General features: G+C 41.0%; 2 protein-coding genes across 2 annotated transcripts in view; both read left to right on the top strand.

Annotated features, from left to right (window-relative positions):
* Nucleotides 1-21,474, top strand: part of cdh13 (cadherin 13, H-cadherin (heart)) — a 389,881-nt gene that overhangs the window by 195,995 nt on the left and 172,412 nt on the right. Inside the window, exon 7 of the mRNA XM_080303968.1 lies at nucleotides 16,150-16,294. Within this exon, the coding sequence (XP_080160094.1) occupies nucleotides 16,150-16,294 (145 nt within the window). The remainder of the gene's footprint in view (nucleotides 1-16,149; nucleotides 16,295-21,474) is intronic.
* On the top strand, nucleotides 17,286-20,898 carry LOC145429834 (uncharacterized). Its single transcript, XM_080303967.1, has 6 exons — nucleotides 17,286-17,317; nucleotides 17,595-17,681; nucleotides 18,421-18,496; nucleotides 18,596-18,751; nucleotides 19,202-19,291; nucleotides 19,735-20,898. Exons 1-6 carry the CDS (start codon nucleotides 17,313-17,315, stop codon nucleotides 19,948-19,950), a joined length of 630 nt encoding a protein of 209 aa, XP_080160093.1. The 5' UTR covers nucleotides 17,286-17,312; the 3' UTR covers nucleotides 19,951-20,898.

The raw sequence follows: 21,474 nt of genomic DNA, 5'->3' as shown, positions 1-21,474 counted from the left end.
TAAGCTGAAAAAAAGAAGAAAGACGCTCTTCAAAGTTTTCAATATTTTTTCTTGTTTCCAAGCCTTCCCCCGGGTCGGGATCATTCAACACTGAGGATTCTGTCACTATCCCGCTGTCCACCCAGAAATCCCCGTAAACCCCTGCAGACATGCTGCTGTGCCCCTTCTCCCAGATAACCTGATTAAACAACGAGTGGCCTGTTGCTGAGCCTCAGGCATTACCTCGGCTAATTCAGCCTGTCTGTCGCCTGCTGAGCCACATGACACAACCCCTAATGCACTCTACTTTAGTAACAGGGCAGCTTCGCTTTCATCTGTAGATACTTTAGACAGAAACACTCTGTATTATTGACTCGAATTGCTGACACTATATATTCCATTTTTTAATGCAAATCGACTTATTAGGGTCACAAAGCTATTTAAATCTGTCCTGAGGGAGAGAGAAAAGTAAATACAGAAGTCAGTGCTAAGAATTATAGGGCATCTAAAATTAAAATACTTTGCTCACTTCATGACAGCCAAATGTTATTAAATCCCATCATTAATATTAGTTAGAATCAGCTGGGTGACCCTGAACCCTCCATACTGCAGCAGGCCAAGGATGCTGCACTCAGAGGTTCTTCTTCACTCACTGTAACTAAGTGATGATGCTTTGCAGTGCATCATGAAATTGGGGGAAATGAATTAAAACTTGTGTGATGCTAATTACTAAACACATGTCAGTGATATGATCTCACACAGTGATAAACCTGCAATACCGAAACACATGATTTCCTCCTGGTCTTTACATTGTGAATACTCTCTGTGTTAGGAGGTCAGGTGGCACTGCAAGTCGCATATTTTCACTGGTTCTTTGCTCACTTTTAGGTGAAAAAATGTGAGAATCTCACTCTTTTACATTCTTTACTGTGTACTAAAGAAGCATATTTTGCATATTTTTCATATGCAGGGAATTGCTTGTATAAAATTGTTGCAAGTTTGACATAAATGAGGTGGCAATATCAACCTGACAGTGTTTATTTGAGCTGTTCTTCTTCTAGGGCAGAAAGATTTGGACATATAAATATTTATACAAGAAGAAAAAGAAGTAATTTCTTGAACTTTTAATTTCTTGATTAATTGCACACATCTGTGTGTAGTTCATATCAGATCTGACTGCACGTGACCCAAATCTCTTCTATTAGGATTTTATAAAACCTTATAAAAACACTGATAGTCATAGTAGAAGACAGGTAAGCCTAGTTTTCCACTGGCTCTTCAAACAGTACCTTGAGTGCCAGACAAAAGGAGATTGAATTATACCTTATACGAGGGGGGTGTTTTGTACCACTATACACCAGGGAGAGCCTTTGTGACTCTTTCAGTGCCTTTCAGAAGCAGGATTATTTTTTATCTTGCCAGACGGCAAGCTGAATGAAAGATCATTTCTATCATTTTGTATCTTCTCTATACTTTTAACTCCCCTACTCTTTTTCACCTTCCATCTTTCATTCAATTTTCCTCCCTCCAAAGACCATCTATTTATATCTTCTTTTCCATTCCAAGGGCCTCTTTTCTTTTGATGTAATGATGAACATTTCATATCAGTGACTTTGGGATTAGAGAGCGCAAAAAGAAATCCACCTAACACAATCCAATATTCCAAAAGAATATGTGAGTGCTAGAGACCACTTTAACATTTTTAGGTCACTCAGCAGACGAGCCGATCGGCTTATTGAGGCGTCTGTTGTCCGTTCAAGAATCACAAGAATCATTCCATCTTCTACAGTATTGGACAGAATTTATTTAAACACAGTGATCATTCAGTGAGTCTTTATCCACGTTGTGCTCAAGGTCAAAGTCAAGGTCACATTTGTTGTTTCACATGTGAACTGGTTTGCAGCGTGAGCCAGACGAGCTGCTGCATCACTGATGTTTCTGCTCATTCTCGTCCGCGTGATTTAATGGACTCCTAACCTGGATGTAGTTGTTGCCTGTCTCTGCCACATCTATACGTTTGATTTGTTTTTTGGTGATAAAGATACGTGTATCCAAAATGTTCTCATCCCAAAACGTCGCTATGTTACGCGCTCCGAGGCATGAGAGCGGGTTGGAATGAATCTATAAATCTAAGGTTATAGTTACCTTTCGCGTCACTATGTGTGACACATCGTCGGTATGAGAATGCTGTCGTATATCAGTCACATCACGATTTTTAAAGTATTTTTCTATTCGAGTGTGACACTGCATCTCATCTCATCTGACCTTAAGGCTATTAGGAACTGTATAAATATGTACCGTATTTCCAGGACTACAAAGCGCACCTGACTAAAAGCCGCAGGGTTCAAAGCTTGTGCAAAAAGTAGCGGCTTATAGCCCGACAATTACGGTAATCCTGTTATGACAGTCAAAGAGAGATGTATTTTTTTAAATATCAAACATTTATTGTGTACCAGTTGATATTTAGATAATAAAATATTCCATATCTTTGTCAGCAGCTCTGCAAAGCAATAGTATGCAAGGCTTCAAGTACTGCCCTTCTAGAAATGCTGCTGACATTAGTGCACTTTGGAGCAGCTGCCCTGATGCACGATTCAAAGCAATGCTGCCTGTAGATAATGACTCTTTTATAATGTAACGTCTTTGAAATTCACCAGAAGATTCAGAAGTTCAACACGCAGGAAATTGTTTTGTGAACCATTTGAAAAATGTCAGTGTGTGAGGAGAGTGGGCCAATTTGCTGAAGCATGTATGAACTTTATTGTTATTGCGATCTATTGCGACGTATTTTTCTCTTAACTGAAAGTGTAGCGTTGCTACTGGAGCGACAGGTTAGCTTTAACTTGTGAGAAGAAGAGAAAATACAAAACCAAAAAGATGAATAACAATAATGAAGAAGCTAGATGGATAGAGATGTACCAAAAACTGGTTCACAAATAAATATTTCTCTCTTAAATATAAGCTTCCACATCTCTTGAACATAATTCAAAATGAGCACGTTTCAATGATGCTATATTATTTGAAAACTGGCTGTGTTGTGAAGCAGGTTTAACGGGGCAGCAAACTATGTTGCAGTTTTCTGTATCTTAGACGTTGCTCTGCTTTTCTTCATGCAACCTGTTGTCACACGTTACTAAAACCGCTTTAATGTTTATCAAGTTTAAAGCTCGAGAACTTTAATGTGGACGTTCAGTTAGAAATAAACAGCAATATGAAATAAATACCTTAAACTAAACAGCGTATTTTTATCACCCTGCACACTAAATCTCAGGTTTAATCTCTTCTCTTAGTTTGCACACCTGGACGACAGCACCCACCAACCATCGAGCCCCAGCTGTGTTTTCCCCTCGTAGGCCAGGCGTGTGTCATTGCAGTGCTCGATTTCATTCACTAATAAATTCTGCAAGATTCAGTGATCAGAACACGCCTGTTTGCTTCGTTGAAAGCTGAACATGGGGAAAGTGTGGGGGTGGGAAAGTTCTCCCACCTGTGGTCTGTCTGTGTTAGGCCACGACCGGGGTGGAGTGAAACCCACTGATGAAGGCTGAGCCACAGGACTGTTTGGGAGGCGCAGGGTGCTATTCATCTTCCAGCTACCGCAGAGCAGTTTCACTGGGATCTTAAGAAAATGGCAGGCGAGGCAGAGACCCTTTGAATTCACCTCCTCAGCAAAGGGAGGGCTACTTGAATGGCTCAGGAGGAGATGAATGTGAAATGAGGCAATGGCAGTGGAAGTCAGCAGAGGCACTTCCATATGCATGACTCGGTGCCTTTCAGCACTTTCCTTTTCACTCTTCCTATTCTTGTCTGTGTTTAAGGTTGTGATGAAACTACCTCAGCTCATCTACCTTCTCCTGTGCTTCCTCCACAATAAACCGTGTGTCAAATTGGCTGGGGCTTTAGTTCACACCTCAGCCTATACGACTACGTCACAAAGACCTCCTCCGCATTTAGTAAAAAGAAAAGGAATATTTGATATTTGCATGCACACAAACCAGAGAATTCCAGAATTAAATGCACATTTAAATATTCCAGTTACAGATGTATGCGGGGGATACCGTCGTATCAACAAAACACCAACAAAGCAAAGCAACAAAAGTGATTTAACAGTTTTGTAAAAGCTAAAGGACATATTGAACATATTTAAAGCCTCTATAAGTCTACAGGAGAGAGTGAACACTCTCCATCCAAAAGATATTCCCTGATTTGATGTTTTAACGACTGGAATGATGCAAGAGTCCAATCTAACACATCAATCCACTAGTTTCAAACAAGCTGAGTTCTGGTTACTCAGTATCACGCTCATCTGTGTTGAATAATGGCATCCAATAAAGTCCTTTCCACGCTCAAAAGGATGGCGCTACATTTCAAACCCTTACATGGATTAGAAAATTCCTTTAATATCCCTTTAATTTAGGATAAACAAACCTCTGTATATTTGTGGTGAATAGTTTGATGACGAACACTCGAGTAACAAATAAATGCAACCTTTATTCAGACATTTAGTTGATCTCCATACAAATCGAGACCACTCCAAGGGGACAAATGCCGTTGTTTCTGTGTGCTAATCATCTCAGCTCTGCGTCATGTTCGACTTGTTCTGACACAATCTCAAACTTGATAGAGTCACGAGCGCAGAGGCAATCATCACAAAGTTATTATCAGTACCCTTACTGACTGGCATCAGGAGCCATCTCTGCTAATTCGCCCTGAGCAGTAAATGAAATTACGTATCTCATCTTGCACACATGTTAATTTTCAATACTGGGCTGAAAGAGGACAAAGAAGCATCTGCTTTTTGAGCAGAAGTTAGAGTTAATCTGTGTGAGGGATGTAATGACTCTGACAAGTCTGTTGTTGCTGAATGAAGCATCCAAGTACTTTTTTTTTTTTTTTTTTTTTTTTTTTTCTTTTGGCCTGTCCCGTTTGGCTCTTTTGCATCAGAATTGTTGTCTAAAGGCAAAGAAAGATGCCCAACGGATTTACTTTACCAAACTGACCATCCCAGCCTTGCCGTAATGGTCCATTTGATTCACCTTTTATTGTTTATTTTATTTTCACTTACTGAATACGGGACAGACTTGACTGGGGGAAAGAAGGGGAGAAAGAAAGAGGGAAAGAGAAACAGCTGAGAAGAGGGACGGGGGAGAAGGGCAAAAGACAAAAACCAACAGAACGGGCAGAGAAAAAAAAAATGCATATATCAATCACCTGGATCACCTGCTGAGAGAGAAAAAAGAAAGCAAGCAGAAGAGAACAAGAGTAATAGAATAAACAACATCACAATGATATATGGGAATATGACAGTAAATACTAAATGTTAAACATTATTGTGCAGCATATAAGATCAACAGAACACAGTGTGCTTTGAGGTAGGAGCCAAAAAGGGTGTAGTTTGTGGGCGTGATCACCCGTGTGTACACCTGTGAGCATGGACGCGCTTGTTTTTTGTTTTTTTAAAAGGTTCCTTCATGTAATAATCTGCTAGGGAGTGTGGGGGGGCCACAGCCCCGTCCTCCAGGGCATGAAGCAGGTGTGGAGGAGATCAAAACTCCAGACATCCAGAGGTCCCCAGAACACAAGAGACCAAGGAAGACCAACAGAGGGGCAGCCGCGCCACTGTCCCAGAAAGAGCTGAGGAGAGTCCCAGATGAGGGCTCACTCAGCAGCCGCGGAGCAGAAGCCAGGGGGAGTTGCAGTGACGCGCCCGTGAGCTCCACCGGCAGCCAGCTGCGCCTGAGTGACCGAGCCCCAGGCCGAGAGGCCGGGGGCACCCCACCTCCGAAGTGGCCCGAGCGAGCCCCAGGCTCCAGGCCCCGATAAGCGGCCACCAAGGAGTGAGCCGGTGTGTACCTGGACGCCCATCCCCGGACACAAAGAACCACCAACGCACCGATGTCTGAGGGGGTCCGCCACTGGCAGGGGAAGTGGTGGTAGGGGGAGATAGGCCTCCAAACCTTGGAGGGCCTGAGATGTCCCCAGAGAGGTGGCGCCTGACACCCAACCTGACATATAGACACAGACATACAGGCACACACAGATACAAACATCCATTCCCACCCTCATGCTCTCATATGCACTTACTCCACACTCAACCAACGTGGAGACAGACATAAAGAGACGCTGTACACACGATCACACTCCCCAAGCGTACTCTACAAACCGGGTCTAGGTGCCCTCGCCCCTGGAGGGGGAACTGCACCCAGACCCAGGTGGTGTTTCCCTTTTCCCTGCGGTGGGGGGAGGCAGACCGCCCCAACTCCGCAGCAGCAGGAAGGCTCCACACTCCAGACCGCAGTCGGACGGCCAACTCCTCCTCCTAGTCCTAGCCCCCCTGCTCCAGCAGGTCGCAGAGAACGGGGGTGAGAGAAGACTCCAAACCTCCCTCCACCCGCTCATTGTAATGTTGATGCATGTGTGTTCTAAGGTGCATTTAAAACCCAGGAGGGCTTGGAGCTACCTGCCAGAGAGCAGCAGGTAAGCGCATAGTCCCTCCTGCTAGCCCTCAATGTCTACGTGCATCCAAGTACTTAATAAGTATATATTATGCAGTCTCCTGTTCAGTTTTAACCACCACCTTCATTTCTTTTTTTACTGTTATTGTTTGGAATTCCCAGTTCCCTGGAGGGAGGAGTGACTGATGATGGCGGTGTGTACAGTATATCTCGTATGTGCAATTTGCTGGAAGCCGGTTGGGTCTCAAAAGTATTACAGTATTTCAAAGATTCCCACATGTCAAGCAAAATGATAAACACATTTTCTCTGCAGTCTTTCTAAACACAGTCGTGAAGAGGAAGAGGAAGGCACCACAGGAGTGGATCCGCAAGCTTCCAGACATTAAGGACTTTGAGCACTGAGGATTTTTTAATGCGATTGTAAGGAAATAGCTTTTAGAGGTGACCCAGCAGTAGTATTAGCACTGCCAAAATGAGTGGAAAGAAAATGCTACACATGCTACTGTTACTCAATCCTGCAAGATAGGAAAGGTTTGTTTTTGTTTTTTTGGTTCAATGCATCAAAACACAGAGCTGCTGTTATTTTTTCTCTCTGACCCAGTTCCATAGCATATAGATTGATTGGTAATTTATTTCAACATGTGAACAATATACAAGTACATTTAGAAAAGAAATGAGAGAAAAAAAAATACTATACAAATTACATACAAAAAAACATTCTGATTAATTTACATGTTGAAAGGGAGTGGGAAGAACCTGCACTGCATCATATTCATTGTTTACAGTTTCTACAGTTTAGTAACCTTTTTGGTTTATGCTAACAGAGAAGTTAGTCAAAATATATGCAGATGGAAAGTAATTCAGTTAAGTCATTTTTAAATATATTTTTTAAGGTTGACATATATATATTCTAGACAGATGGATGGATGGATGGCGCAGAGCCACTAATCATGGCAGCACAGGAACTAAGTACAAGATCCATAGAGGCTGGGGTCTATCACACCAGGCAGACCCCAGGTGCAGGCTGTGTAAAGATGAGACAATCCAGCACATAACAGCAGGGTGCAAGATGCTAGCAGGCAGGGCATACATGGAACGCCATAACCAAGTGGCCGGCATAGTGTACAGGAACATCTGTGCTGAATGGCCTGGAAGTCCCGAGGTCAAAATGGGAGATGCCCCCAAGGGTGGTGGAGAATGACTGAGCTAAGATCCTGTGGGACTTCCAGATACAGATGGACAAAATGGTGAAATAGTGATGGTTAACCAACCAGACATAACGGTGGTGGACAAACAGAAGAAGACGGCCGTAGTGATCGACGTAGCGATACGGAATGACAGCAACATCGGGAAGAAGGAACACGAGAAACTGGAGAAGTACCAAGGACTCGGAGAAGAGCTCGAGAAGATGCAGAGGGTGAAGGTAACAGTGATCCCAGTGACTCCCGAGCTGATCGAGTGGCTCCAGCAGATCCCAGGAACAACATCCGAGATCTCTGTCTAGGAGCAGATAAGATACTGTGCAGGACCCTCAAGCTCCCAGGCCTCTGGTAGAGGATCGAGCTTGAAGGAGGGACCACCCGCAGGGGCGAGCGGGAATATTTATATATAAATGACTTACTGTCTGTCTGCATATACACTCACTAATGTTTCTCTTTTATGTTAAATGTTTTGAGGAACATTTAATATCATTTAAGAAATTACAGTACAGCTGGATTTGCCTTTTCCTCCATTTCAATTTTACTAATCTTAAAAAAATACGTTTTTCAATATTTTCGTTAATTTCCTGTGAAGCTGTATCTCCTCATTGCGTCTGTCATTATACAGTTTTCTAGTCTCTGGTCATAAAAAAGTACAGTTTGCTGTGGGAGAGCAGAGTTAAGATATCTGCACATTGCATAAGCAGTAGCTTCTGCGTGGATCAAATAAAGTTGTGTAAATCAGCAGTTGTAGGCTGGCTTTGTTTGAAAGACATCCTTTTTTATGTGGCAGTATGTGTTTGATTATCGTTTCCCTCCTTCTGTTAAACAGGTTATTGCTGTGCTGTTGGTGTGATAATACATTCAAATGATCTAACTCTGCATAGACACCTCACAGCTTATGTTCTCATTAGAGCTCAGACACGCTGAGATGAAATCCTACACTGTGCACATGTATTAATGTGTGTATCTAAGTGTCTGCGTGAGTAACTGAAGTCGTGGAGATACAGTTTGCTCGTTGGCATCCGGAGGCAACTCATTTTACGTGTACGTCCCGAAGTTCTTAACTTGGCCAAATAGTTTGGCTCTAAGTACGTGTGAACCTCTCTGCGAGCCGCTCTATGGATAGGATGAAGTCACATGTGTGGAGATCATCATGCAAAAGCGCTGAATCTCATCTAATGATGAAGCTAGAGGTGGAAATGGTCCCTCTCAAGGAAAGCCTCCCATGGTACATTCTCACAGCAGAAGGAAGATATGAAGCTATTAGGCCCCTTACACCTAAAACACTTAGTTCAGCTGCATTTATGCCCATTAAAATATATGCTCTAGGCATTATGGTGATAGAGAGATAGAAGGACAAAGGAGGAGGAAGTCGGTGGAATAAGATAGCGAGAGAGTAGTGGGATGACCCTTGATAGGGAGGTTGTGTGATGCCATGCATTGCTGATAGGAAGAAGAAAGGCTGATAATGTGATGCTAGAGATAGAGGAGAAAGTCTTTGACTCACTTTCTCTCCAGCCCAGCATCAGTAATACAGGAAGTGAACAGATCTCTTTAGCCTCTTTAGAGATTTAGATAGAAATGAGATAATTACACATAGTACCTTTAAAGAATAAAAACTGCAGACCTCATGGGTACAGGCTCATCTGCCGACATGATTTAAAAAGACTGCATGCTTAGATTATATCACAACTAATCCTAAAAGGAAATATCATTACATGTTCAGTCGCAGGCTCCCCGAAGTGCAGTTTGGGATGCAGGCTGTAGACATATTAGTTTTACTAGTCAATTCATTGTATTCAAATGTGCCACATATGCAGTTAGTGGATAAAAAAAGGCCCACATTGTTTCCCAGCCATTAATTTGTCTAACTGCAGTAAACAAAAGAGAACATTGCTGAGAAAACCTTTCATAAGAGGAAAAAGAGAGACAGCAGTTGCCTACTCAGGTTTTTCTGGCAGGGTGTGGTTGGTGGGTGCAGAGGAGGAGTAGAGCAGTGGGTTCGGGGTCTGGTTTTAGGGGAAGGTTGACACCACGTGAACACCACAGCTTATGAACATCATCTAATCACACCTTCCCTATTTCAGTAGTCATCGGGGCCAGAAAGAGGACAAGTCGGATCAGCTGACAGAATAACAACAGGAGCAGAAATGAAAGCAGACTGTCAATCACTGGGTGCAAGAAAGTTGCTGAAAAGCAATCATGACTGTGCAGGAGTGGAAAATAAAAGCACAAACAACACGAGCATAAAACAGAGTTGTGCTAGACCTTCAACAGTAGACCTGAAGTCTGGCTGCATGTCGAAGCCCCAACCCAGGCAGCCGGCTCAGGCACTGGCTGAGATTCTGGTGATGCAACAGGAGAAGGAGGCAGTGCATCCGTAAACAACTGGAAGTGCTGCAGGACCAGGCTGAGTGGCAGACGGAGGTGTTGGAAAACCTCATCGCTTGGTCTGGTTCCTCCGAGGGACCACTGTTGCGCCGCCTGTAGATGATTCTTGACCCCCAGGGTTTGTTAGAGGTCTTTGAAGCCAGGGCAGAGCCTTTCCAGTGGCTGGAGGAGTGGGTCCTCTGTTTGTTGACATTGCTGTTGGGAGAGGCCTACAATGCCAGGGTGAAGACCTCCTTTGGGGTTGTCATTAGCAAGGGGGGCAAGGGGCGGATGTTGCAGTAGGACCGGCCCTTCACCTCTGCAGGGCGGCTGCAGCCAGGCGGTTGCAGATTCAGCTGCTAAACAACGGGGCCCTGGAACAGTTTGTGGAGGGCTCACCGGCTGGTGGACTCGGGCTACATTCAGACCCTGGTCCACCAAACCCTTGTTCATCCAGGTGCATATTTCTAGGCAGAGTGGTTGGAGGTTAGGTGCCTATATGGGGATTTTCACAAATACAGCGGAACCCCGACTTACGAAATTAATTCGTTCCCGAGGGTCGAAGCATCCTTTTGAGTGAACGATAGGCTATAGGCTAATTGCTAACTGCAACAACAATACGTTGTTCAAGTGGAACAGCAAAGCGCAAGTACGAAAGCCAAGGGGGTTGTCACATGATTCGGAAGGCATTGTGGGCATTGTAGGCACTCTGGGCTCAGCCAATCAGAGCCAGCAGATTTCGTTATGTGGGCATTTTGCCGTAACACGGGCAGAAATATTGCCGTTAAGTGCCTTCGTAACTTGAATTTTTCGTTAAATGGGGTATTCGTAAGTCGGGGTTCCACTGTATCCTCTAGTGCCAGTGGAAATTAAGCATCAGAGAAAACGCATAAACTGAAGGCCAGGGTTAGCCTGGGGTGGACACACCCCTTAATTTTGGGAATGAATTGGCCAGGGTTCAGTAGATTAATGAACCCAGTGTGTGGAGGCGTGTTCACGATTGGTAGGGACATCCAGAGTTGGTGCTGCATTCAGCGTTGATGCAGGGTTGTCTGAATATGACTGTGGAGGAGGGGATGGTGGGGCCTTTACTGGAGGTGCTGTCAGTCCCAGTAACCCACTCCACAGATTTTCCACTAGAACAGACTCTTGATGACACGCTACACTCAATCTTTGACTAAGTGATTGAAATAGATGGTCAAACTGCGTGCCCTGTAGCTGCACAGACATTCCCACATTTTGAATTGATTAGGGACAGTACAGAGGGAGTCGCGACACTCACAAGCACAAAAAACCCACCCAGTTGTTGGTGCGGATTAAGTATGATAAAACTGTGGAGCTGAGCCTGGTTAAAGAACGAGATGAGTTGGGGCCAGAGTAGTAGTTCTTGTGGTAAAGACAGATGTGTCGCCTACCGAAAGGTGAATGAGGGGTCACAGTTGGACGAATACCCGATGCCCCACATCGACGAGCACCTGTAAGACGGGAGGGGAAAATAAAAGCACAAAGAACAAAGCATAAAACTGAGTCCTCTACATTTTTATTAATAATTTATTAATTATGTTTTTTTTCATGGTCATCACACTAAGCCATCCAAATTAATTTGACGCTGGTACTTTTAGTGTTTTTACATGTAGCCGATTAAGTGGAAAGATTCCAGTGTAGTCTGTACATAATGTGTTTTGGCATCAGTGCAGCTACTCATCCAAGTCAAATACTTCTTGTCAGTAATAACAATTAAGTGCAAGAAAGACTTGTGTGAAACTGAGTTGACTTTCTCCGTACATGAAACTGAAAATAACCAAACAAGGATGTAACTTCTGTAAAGTGAACATAGATGGTCATGTTTCACCTCAGTTTATGTTTTAGCAGAGTACATTTCATCTAAAGACTTAAATGAAAAAAACAAACCTTTATAAATTGATGATTTCAGTAACTTGTCTTGCATGGTACTGTTGATCCTAACACTGTAATCTCTGATGGATCACTTTGGGATTTGTGGAAAGACTCAAGCTCCCCACAGCTGATGATTGTAATTATTCTCTTCCTTAAAAGCCACCAACGTGTGTTTGGCGTCCACCTTTGATAAAATACCGCCAAAGTCAACGAAATGCCCTGAAGCCTCACCTGCATTTGGATTTAGTGTTAATTAATGTTAGCATGCTATCACCTGCTAAAAACTGCCGTGCTAGCATTGTAATTATGTTTCTTAGCATATGTCTGTGAAGGTTCTCAGTCATCCAGGTCATCGTAGTCAAAGGAGCTTGCAAAGAAAAGCGTCTGGACTTCTTTGAGTTGCTTGAAGACGTTTCACCTCTCATCCAAGAAGCTTCTTCAGTTCTAAGGTCAAATAGTGGAGAGTCCCAGATTTAAACCCAGTGGGAGTTTCCCCCTAAAGAGGGACAAAAGGACCCCCTGATGATCCTCTAATCACCTGAGCCGAGGTGTGAAAACAGGTGTGGGTCCCAATCAGCCAGAGTTTCGGGTGTGTTCATTGTGAAACCTGGCCCCACCTTATCATGTGATTTCCTGAGGTCAGATGGCCCAGGATGTGAGTGGGTGTTAAGGCGTCTGGAAAGGGATCTCAAAACTGGATTATAGATGGCAGAGAGTTGGTGTCGTAAACCCCGCCTCTGTTCAAAGATGGTCGCTCACAGTGGACATAGATGCTTCTTTCACTCCTCTTTCAAACCATCTGTCCTCTCTGTCCAAAATGTGAACATTGGCATCCTTGAACGAGTGACCTTTGACCTTTAGATGCAGATGGACTGCTGAGTCTTGTCCTGTGGAGGTGGCTCTTCTATGTTGTGCCATGCGCTTGTGAAGTGGCTGTTTGGTCTCTCCAATGTAGAGGTGAAGGTTCAAGGTTCAAGGTTCTTTATTTGTCACATGCATAGTTATACAAGTATAACACACAGTGAAATGTAGCCTGACACGCTCCTCGACATGTGCAAAAATGGGGGGGGGTGTAGAGGAAGAACATTATATGTATATATATATATATATACATACATATATATATATATGTGTATATATATATGTATATATATATATATATATATATATATATATGTATATATATATATATATATATATATATGTGTATATATATATATATATATATATATATATATATATATATATATATATATATATATATATGTATATACATATATATATATACATACATATATATATATATGTGTATATATATATGTATATATATATATATATATATATACATATATATATACACATATATATATATATGTATATATGTGTATATATATATATATATATATATATATGTATATATATATATATATATATATATATATATATATATATATATATATATATACACTGGGTGAATGTGCAGTAGTAGCAGCAAGCAGGTGAATTCTGTACATTAATATGAATAGATATCTGACTATTTTACAGGATAGACAATATAAACATATTTAAAATTAAAGGAATTGAAATGTACATTGTTCCTTGGTTTAGTGTCTGGAAGAGTCCTGTCTCAGTCAATTATAGATGATGTGTCACAGGCTGGGTCTCTGACCCAGCGCTCTGAGTTCATGTTTGTATTTTTTTCATTTTGATATGTGATTAGTTTTTGTGTCATTTCCTATCTAGCTTTAGTTTAAGCTGTTATTTATTATTGTTCCCTTGGTTTTCTATGTTTTGGGTTCTTGTATTATTCTTCACGTATTAGGTCTGTTTAGTTGTGTTGTCATGTCTAGTTTTAGTATTTCCTGTTTTATTCTGACAGTGTCATGTGTTCTTTGTTCATTGCATTTAGCTTTCCTCCTCCTGGTCCTGTCATTTAGGTTTATGTCAGTCAGCTGTTTCCCCCATGTGTCTCCACTTCCCCTGATCACCTCATGTATGTATTTAAGCCCTCTGTTTTCTGCATGTCATTGTCGGGTCGTCTGTTTACATCACCGCAGTCATGGTTATAGTTTTCGTCTGTTTAATCTCACCTCAGTCATAGTTATAGTTTTTTGGTCTTAGTACCTTTAGTGTTTTGTTTCTTAGTGTCTTGCCAGTTTAGTGTTTTTGGTCCCTTGGTTTATTTTCCTGCCGGCATCGCAATAAAGCTTCACCTTCTGTTAAAACCTTACTACTAGTGATGGGCAGATGAAGCCTCATGAAGCACTGAAGCTTTTCATCCAATTGGTTCACCCCAACGCGAAGCTTCTTGAAGCTTCATTTGCTCTAGTAGGACACCTACTGGACGTAAAAATATTAGTTGGCATGAATTTGAAGAGTGTGGCATTTTGCACACAGCCTGTAAATGTCAACAACAAAAGGAGTGTGTAAAACATGTATATTGTAGTGATGGCAGTATACTGTGTATATTTATACTGGCAGTATGGAAAATGATTATTTGCGGCAAAGTTCGAACCGCTTCCTGAACCAGTCACGTGGTATAGCCGGGCAGCGAGGCTTCGGACGTCATCATTTTCAGCTCCTCCCATAAATGAAGCAAGCCTCGATACGCGCTTCGCGGAAACGCCCCCTCCATTACTCGACACACGCTTCGAAGCCTCGATACAGAACGTCACATCACTACTTACTACTCCTCTTCGTCATCTGCTTTTGGGTCCTGTTTCCACACACACACCGGCGCACCCCGCCGTGACATGATGTGAGAGGGCGGGTGTGTGTGTTTAGGGCACGGATGGCTTGGGGATAGAAGCTCCTCTTGAGTCTCTCTGTCCTTGCCCGGAAGATGCTGAACCTTCTACCAGATTGCAGAAGTTGGAACAGTTTGTTGCCAGGATGGGACGGGTCCTTCAGTATCTGCGCTGCTCTAGTCCGGCATCTCCTGGTGTAGGTGTCCTGAAGCGGGGGGAGAGCAATCCTGCAGCAGCGTTCTGCTGTACGGATCACTCTCTGGAGAGCTTTTTGGTCCTTCACACAGCTGTTCCCAAACCACGATGTCATGTTCTGTGTGAGGATGCTCTCCACAGCGCCTGTATAGAAAATCCTGAGGATCTTTGGAGAGACCCTGAACTTCCTCAGTTGTCGTAGGTGATACAGGCGCTGCCTAGCCTTTTTGGTCTGAGCATTCCTCGCTGCACTGTACAGCAAACACCACATTGTTAAGTTTGTTTTTAGGAGTTTTGTCTTTTGGGTGAACCAGTTTCTGTCTGAGTGTGTTGCTGGGTCTGAAGTACACTGGGATGTCATGCTACACTTGAATCACAAGAAGTACTGCAGCATAAGGAAAACTGCAAACGTTAATATTTAATGTAGGCCAATACAAGATCCCTCAGTGAGGTAAAGGAGGTAAACTAAATAAGTACAGGATAAGTCTTATATGTTATCAGTGTTTGCCTTATGTCTTATATGGGTATTTTTGTGAGTGCTCACAAAGAATACAACATATATAGTCATAAAAAAAGAGGCCACAGTGGACTGCAAGCCATTACGTGAAATAAGTATTTGATCCCCAAATAAAGCAACACTTGGTATTCATGGAGAAGCCTTTGTCACGGGGCAGGATGTGTCTTGAAGTTGGTCACCAGGTTTGCACTCATCTAAGGAGGAAACGTGTCTCACTGCTCCTGACAGAAACTCTCTAAATCCTAAAGTGTTCTGGCTGAAAGAAGGAGGTTCTCATCCTCAATGTTATGGTTCATGGCTGAATCCATTGGCCCCTCAGTAGGTAAACAGCCCCAAAGTAATGTTTCCACCTCTGTGATTGATTGTGGGGATGATGGTATTTGTGTCCTAATCAGCATTTCTCTTCCTGGGGGAAACTGTGGTTTCCTCTGGGTTGTAGGCGATCAGATGCTTATTTTACTCAGTGAAATGGAAATCAGTGGATAATGTTTTGTTTTTGTTTATTGATCTAGCTATGTTTTTTTTTTTATTTCTAGTGGATGTTCTATCTGTGTCTGTTATGGTGTCAGTTATTTTATGGTCATTTTCAGCTACCAAGCATCATTGTTACGTATAGACGAATATAAAACACATTTTTACTGACAAATGGCTTTGTATTTAAAGAGCGGTGAGACAACAGCACATCATTTGAGCTTACCTGCAGTTCTATGAAGAACGCTCTAAATAAAAGTTAGTCGACAACTGGAAAACAAAATGTCTTTAACTCGTCTTTGTGTTCTTTCACACAGCTGGAGGTATCGACCACAGACTACAGTGGAAACCTTATCGAGGGACCACAAGTATTCAGGATTAATGTCATTGACCAAAATGACAACCGTCCCATCTTCAAAGAACCACAGTACACAGGAGAGGTGCTGGAAGGATCCCCTACAGGTAGGTGACTGTTGAGGGACTCTGGACAGAACTGAGGTCTAAATGGGTTTAACTACACAATAATGTTACACATAGTGTGGCTGTTACACTTGAGATGTTCTATGATCTGCAGCAAGAAAAGGTTGTGTTGATGACATTTATACTTCTGTCCTGAGCTGTGTGGTTTGTGGCAGAGTCAGTATCACATTGCTAACCTTAATCATAAAATCACATAAAGTCCAATATCATTAGTGAAAGCAGTGAACTTCTTCTGTGCTACTGTTTGTATGAATTCAAGTATTGGTGTTTTCATATTTATACACCGCAATACAGATATGAGTTTTGTTTTGTTTTTACAACATTTACATCGTTTGGCAGCACTTTTTGGGTAATGTTATCCTTGGAAACAGAGACAGACAAATAAAGGACATTGAAGTAAAAGAAATCTTGTTGGTTGCATAGGCTCTCTGTACTGTGTTATTATTGGTATTGAGAGTGTTAAACAGCAAATTCAAATATTGTGACTTTAGTCTCTACTTTATCAGAATTTTCATTATGTGTCTACATAAGCCAAACAAGAGTTTCTAGCAAATTAAGATAATTATTCAGGTCATTTGGTAAATTACTTTTGTTATATTTTTAAATGTGGTTGCTTGAAATGTGATCTTGTCACATCTGTTATAGACTTTGCAGCTGTTGCAGTAAATTCTCTTCCCATCTCTGCTGCGAACATCTCACGGTCAAGTGTTTCAAAATAAATCATTTTGAGGCATGGCTGGCAGAGCCTTTATGAAAACTCTTCACCTTTGACTTCTGGTGTAAATGTTGATATTCTCTTAGATGTATTTGTCACTTTGTCACCATCGCTTCCTTTCCCGTTCTCTGAGCTGCTGTCACTGCTATAACTGTTGTTTTTTTAATGTGACAGCTTCGCACTTCGAGCCCAGAATATAAATAAATGCAGCTCAGACGTACATGATTTCAAAAAGTCCTATTTTGCTCACCTTCTGCCACCTGCATACACTCTAAAAAATGATTCATGGGGTTAGTAAGTAAAGCTTAAAATTAATAGCTTTTTCTGCATAAAAAATTAAGTTTGTTGCATGTACACATTGTAATCAGTTGATAACTTAATTTAATGAGTTGGTCAAAATGAAAATAAAGAAAACAGTCTTAGCTCAGTAATATATCGATTTTGAACAGACATTTCTGTGTTAACTTAACATGAAAGTGTATTCAGTTAATACAACTTAAAAATCTCGTAAGCGTCCTTTAAAAGCTGAGTACAAGGCTGACTTGCCCGGACATGTTGTGCTCTCAGACCACTGATCGAAAGAAACGGAGGCAAAGAGAGAAAGCAGAGAAGCGGCATTTTGTACGGAACATTATCAAACGTTAAAGCTTTGTGGTGAGTACAATTTTTTGCCTTGTTTTATTCACAGCAGCTAATAACTCTAACTTTAACTCTATCAACACGCACTGCAAGAAATCCTTTTTACACAACACTAAACTCTTCCTCGGCGAGTGGTGGTGATAAGCTAGTAACGTTACACTTCTGGCTAACTTGTGAAGTAATTCGACCGTAACATTAGTCTTTGTTAAGTTTTGTTTTACGGTGGCAGCCAAATGGTGTTAATTGACACTGAGCTTCTGTAGCAGTAGTTTTAACTCTGCAAAGACAGGGTAATACATGTTTTTCTTCTTTCTACTTTGAAATCGTTGCAGCGTTGATGAAGGTTTGACCAGCAAAAGGCTGGGCCATTTTACATTCATGACTAAACAAATGTAGGTTACTGAGTATACATTCGGTTTAACATCGATGCATTTTGATGTTTAAGTCCTAGAGTTATTTTTATGTGAGATTGAAGTTTGTTAATTGAGCCCTAGCTGAAGAACAGCCTGTGTCAAAGTTCAGTCAAAAAACGCGGGCGAGGAAGCGAACGCCATGTTGTAGAAACGCCACAGGAAAGATCTTAAGTAACATTCATAAACTAGTTGTTTTAATGACATTACATTGAGTGTGCATTAGCACATAAAATATAATTTTGCTCTTTTGGGTGTTAACTGCAGATACATAAGCGCAGTTGTATCACTTAAGAAAAAATATCTTTGATTTGGAAACATAACATAACATTCTCCATTCGCAGGCAGGAAGTTGTCAATCAAGCACCAAAAATCAATGACCTGAAAGAAAGATGGCCTGCTCTTTTTGATGCAGTTCAGGTAAATATTTTTCCATAAGATAATTTGCAGTATGTATTCTTTTAAAGTAAATTGTATACATTAACATGTTGTGCCTATTTGTGCCTTTTTTTTATACAGATAAACCAAGAATTCAGAAGGATCACCACTGTTAACCTGGAGACAACATTCATGGCAAAGCTGGACCAGTACTCTCAGAAAATAATGTCCTTGCTGTCCTCAAGAGGAGGGGCTGCAAAAATGCGCATTCGGCGCATCCAGAACATGCTGCTAGAGGTATGAATGAATGAAATGTAGTTTATTTCAAATAGGATAATCCACTTTTTTTTCCAATAGGTGATATTGAGTCTTAAAAGGTAGCTGTTTACAACTCAACTATGTCAAATTATTGTTTAGAGCTTGAGGCACAAATATCAATTAAAACTATAAATACTTAATAATAAAACAAATTATAGGTGATGTGGATCATGATTGGCAGAGTAATTTGCAAGATTTTGCAGTTTTTCTATTTGTTACCTGGATTTTTCAAGTTCATGAATTGATCATTTCAGAGAAATGGCTCTTTGAAATGATCAATTCATTATTTTGATTATCACTGGAAATCTATAATTGGTACAGTTCAGGCCATATAAAGTCAATCCTTTTTTCTTTTTTTTTTTTTGGATGTAATTATCAAAAACCCATCCTCCTCGAAGAGCAGTTCGACATTCTTTTTCTTATTCACAGGACGATTCTGTGGAGAGAAGGCGAGAGGTCGCTATCCGTGGCTTAGTGGTGTATCTCAGGGAAAAGGAGGAGGATCTCTTCAAAGAGCAGGTAAATCAGACATGACTATACTTTGTATTAGAGGTACGATCTAATCTATTATTAATTGATTTCTAAATTAATCGGCAACTATTTTGATAATTGATTGATCGGTTTAAGTAATTATTTTAGAAAAAGAAGTCCAAATTCTCTGGTTTCAGCTTCATAAATGTGAATCGTTTCTGGTTTCTTTACTCCTCTATGACAGCAAACTGAATATGTTTGACATTTGAGGTCATCATATTGGGCTCTGAGAAACATTGACATTTTTCACCATTTTCTGACATTTTCTGGACCAAACAACTAATCAGATAATCGTCAAAGGAGCTTGCAAAGAGAACCTTCACAGACATAATCAGATAATCGAGAAAATTGTTAGTTGCAGCCCTATTTTGTGTTACTCTCATGTATAAGTATGATTACTTAAAACATTTATATTGATTCTGATCTACCAGGATGGTGGCGGGGATATTACCAATGAAGTGATGAAGATTGTAACCAGAGGTGCCACAACGTCTGATCCAGCCAGCGCAAGGATCATACTTGAAGGAACAGAAGTCCTAGCAGACCTGGATGTACCCAGAGCCTGTGCCTTGCTAATGGGGCTGATATATGCACTCAACCTCAGCTACCCAAAAGAACTGAAAAACACTTTTGAAAAACACTTTTGAAGTGTTTCAAAAGATATTCCTCGAGCTGGATGATCTGAAAGCCAGTCCTAAGGTAATGTCACTAAAAAGTAAACTGTTGTACTAAAAAATGTGAAGAGTGAGGCTATCCTCAAATTAAACGGGAAATGTTCCACTGTTGTTTGCAATGTGTTGTGTTACATACTTTACAGTAGGCAGTAGGTGTAAAGTTGAGCGTTGAGCATTAAGTACACCTAGTTAAAAATAATGCACTTTAAAAGGATAGCTCGGGTCTTTTGAAGTGAGGCTGTATATGAGGTACATATGTATTGTGAGTGTATTACACACAGTAGATGGCAGTCAGTAAGCTCCACCTACGGAGAAGCAGACGGGGCCACCGGCACGCAAGATGAGCCTCCATCCTAATAAAACTGATGTCAGTTTAAATGTACATTATATCAAGAATATGTTTACTGCTTTATTTTGCTATCAGACAGCCTTTTCTGTGAGGAAAGAGAAGTTCTACTGCTTGTTGTTTCAATCGCTCTGGCCCACCAGCGTCCATGGACAAAAACAGCAATTTTACCTGACAGCACACAGGAGTTGCTGGTCTCCTGCTGCCTTGATCAGTAAGTGTAATTGTGTTATTTGGTGACTTTGGTGTTAGTTCGGGTTAGTTCAGATTTACCAAAGTCACACAAACAAACTGAGCCTATCGTGCGTGTTGGTGGCAGGAATGTGCTGACTGCTGTCTACTGTGTGTAATACACTCACAATGTACTTCATACTTAAAAAAACCTAAACTATCACTTTAACACAAACAAACTTGAATCAGAGCATGACTGTCAAAATGTTCAGTCTTTTTGAGACAGATTTACAGGGGTGTTTTATGTCATTTATTTTATGGAGGCAACAATTTTGTCTGCTATTGAAATGTCAATGAGTCTGGAATGGTGGACTGGTGTTCTAATAAACAGTTTGATCATAAAACTGGAATTTCAATGTGTAATTTATTGTATAATTGTAAGTTATAAGTTATTGTAAGTTACTAGTACTCAAAAAAATTAAGGTAACAATTTGCATGGATATTTCTGAGTAGAATAAAAGTAAAAAAATAAGTTTTAATAACTAAATGGAGTAATTTTTTAAACAATTAAAATTAAGTTGGTTCAACTTAATTAAGCTTGTAGAGGACAAAGCAAATCATGTTGTTTGTACGTAAGGAATAGAGTTTGCCTAACTAGAGAACTCTTGTGGCATTTACGCTATAGTGGCTAAGCTGAAGTAACTTAAAAAGATCCATGCAAATTGTTACCTTAATTTTTTTACGTTAAGCCAGCAGATCTTTTTTTAGAGTGTAGAAATGCAGGATATCTATGCATAAAGCTGAAACTTCAGATTGAAAAAATTGTTGCTTTTTCTTCACGGGTTATATAGAACATGATTCATAGGCAATAATTTGCGGAGGTGGTAACATTTTGCACAAAATGTCTTTTGGTGCATTCTGCCAAGTTTTGTTTGGGCGTTAAATGATTTATTGTAGTGAACACATTTCAATTTATGTCA

Source organism: Astatotilapia calliptera, chromosome 7, assembly GCF_964374335.1.
Source record: "Astatotilapia calliptera chromosome 7, fAstCal68.1, whole genome shotgun sequence".
Lineage (NCBI taxonomy): Eukaryota > Metazoa > Chordata > Actinopteri > Cichliformes > Cichlidae > Astatotilapia > Astatotilapia calliptera.
The sequence above is the reverse complement of the archived record's forward strand: the minus strand, read 5'-3'. Positions and strand labels throughout refer to the sequence as shown.

What these genes read in the sequence shown, in the direction of transcription:
- LOC145429834 (XM_080303967.1), top strand. An exon ending in CTCTTTTTGATGCAGTTCAG is followed by an intron (nt 18,497 to 18,595) that starts GTAAATATTTTT and finishes TTTTTTATACAG; the next exon opens with ATAAACCAAGAATTCAGAAG. An exon ending in AGGATCTCTTCAAAGAGCAG is followed by an intron (nt 19,292 to 19,734) that starts GTAAATCAGACA and finishes CTGATCTACCAG; the next exon opens with GATGGTGGCGGGGATATTAC.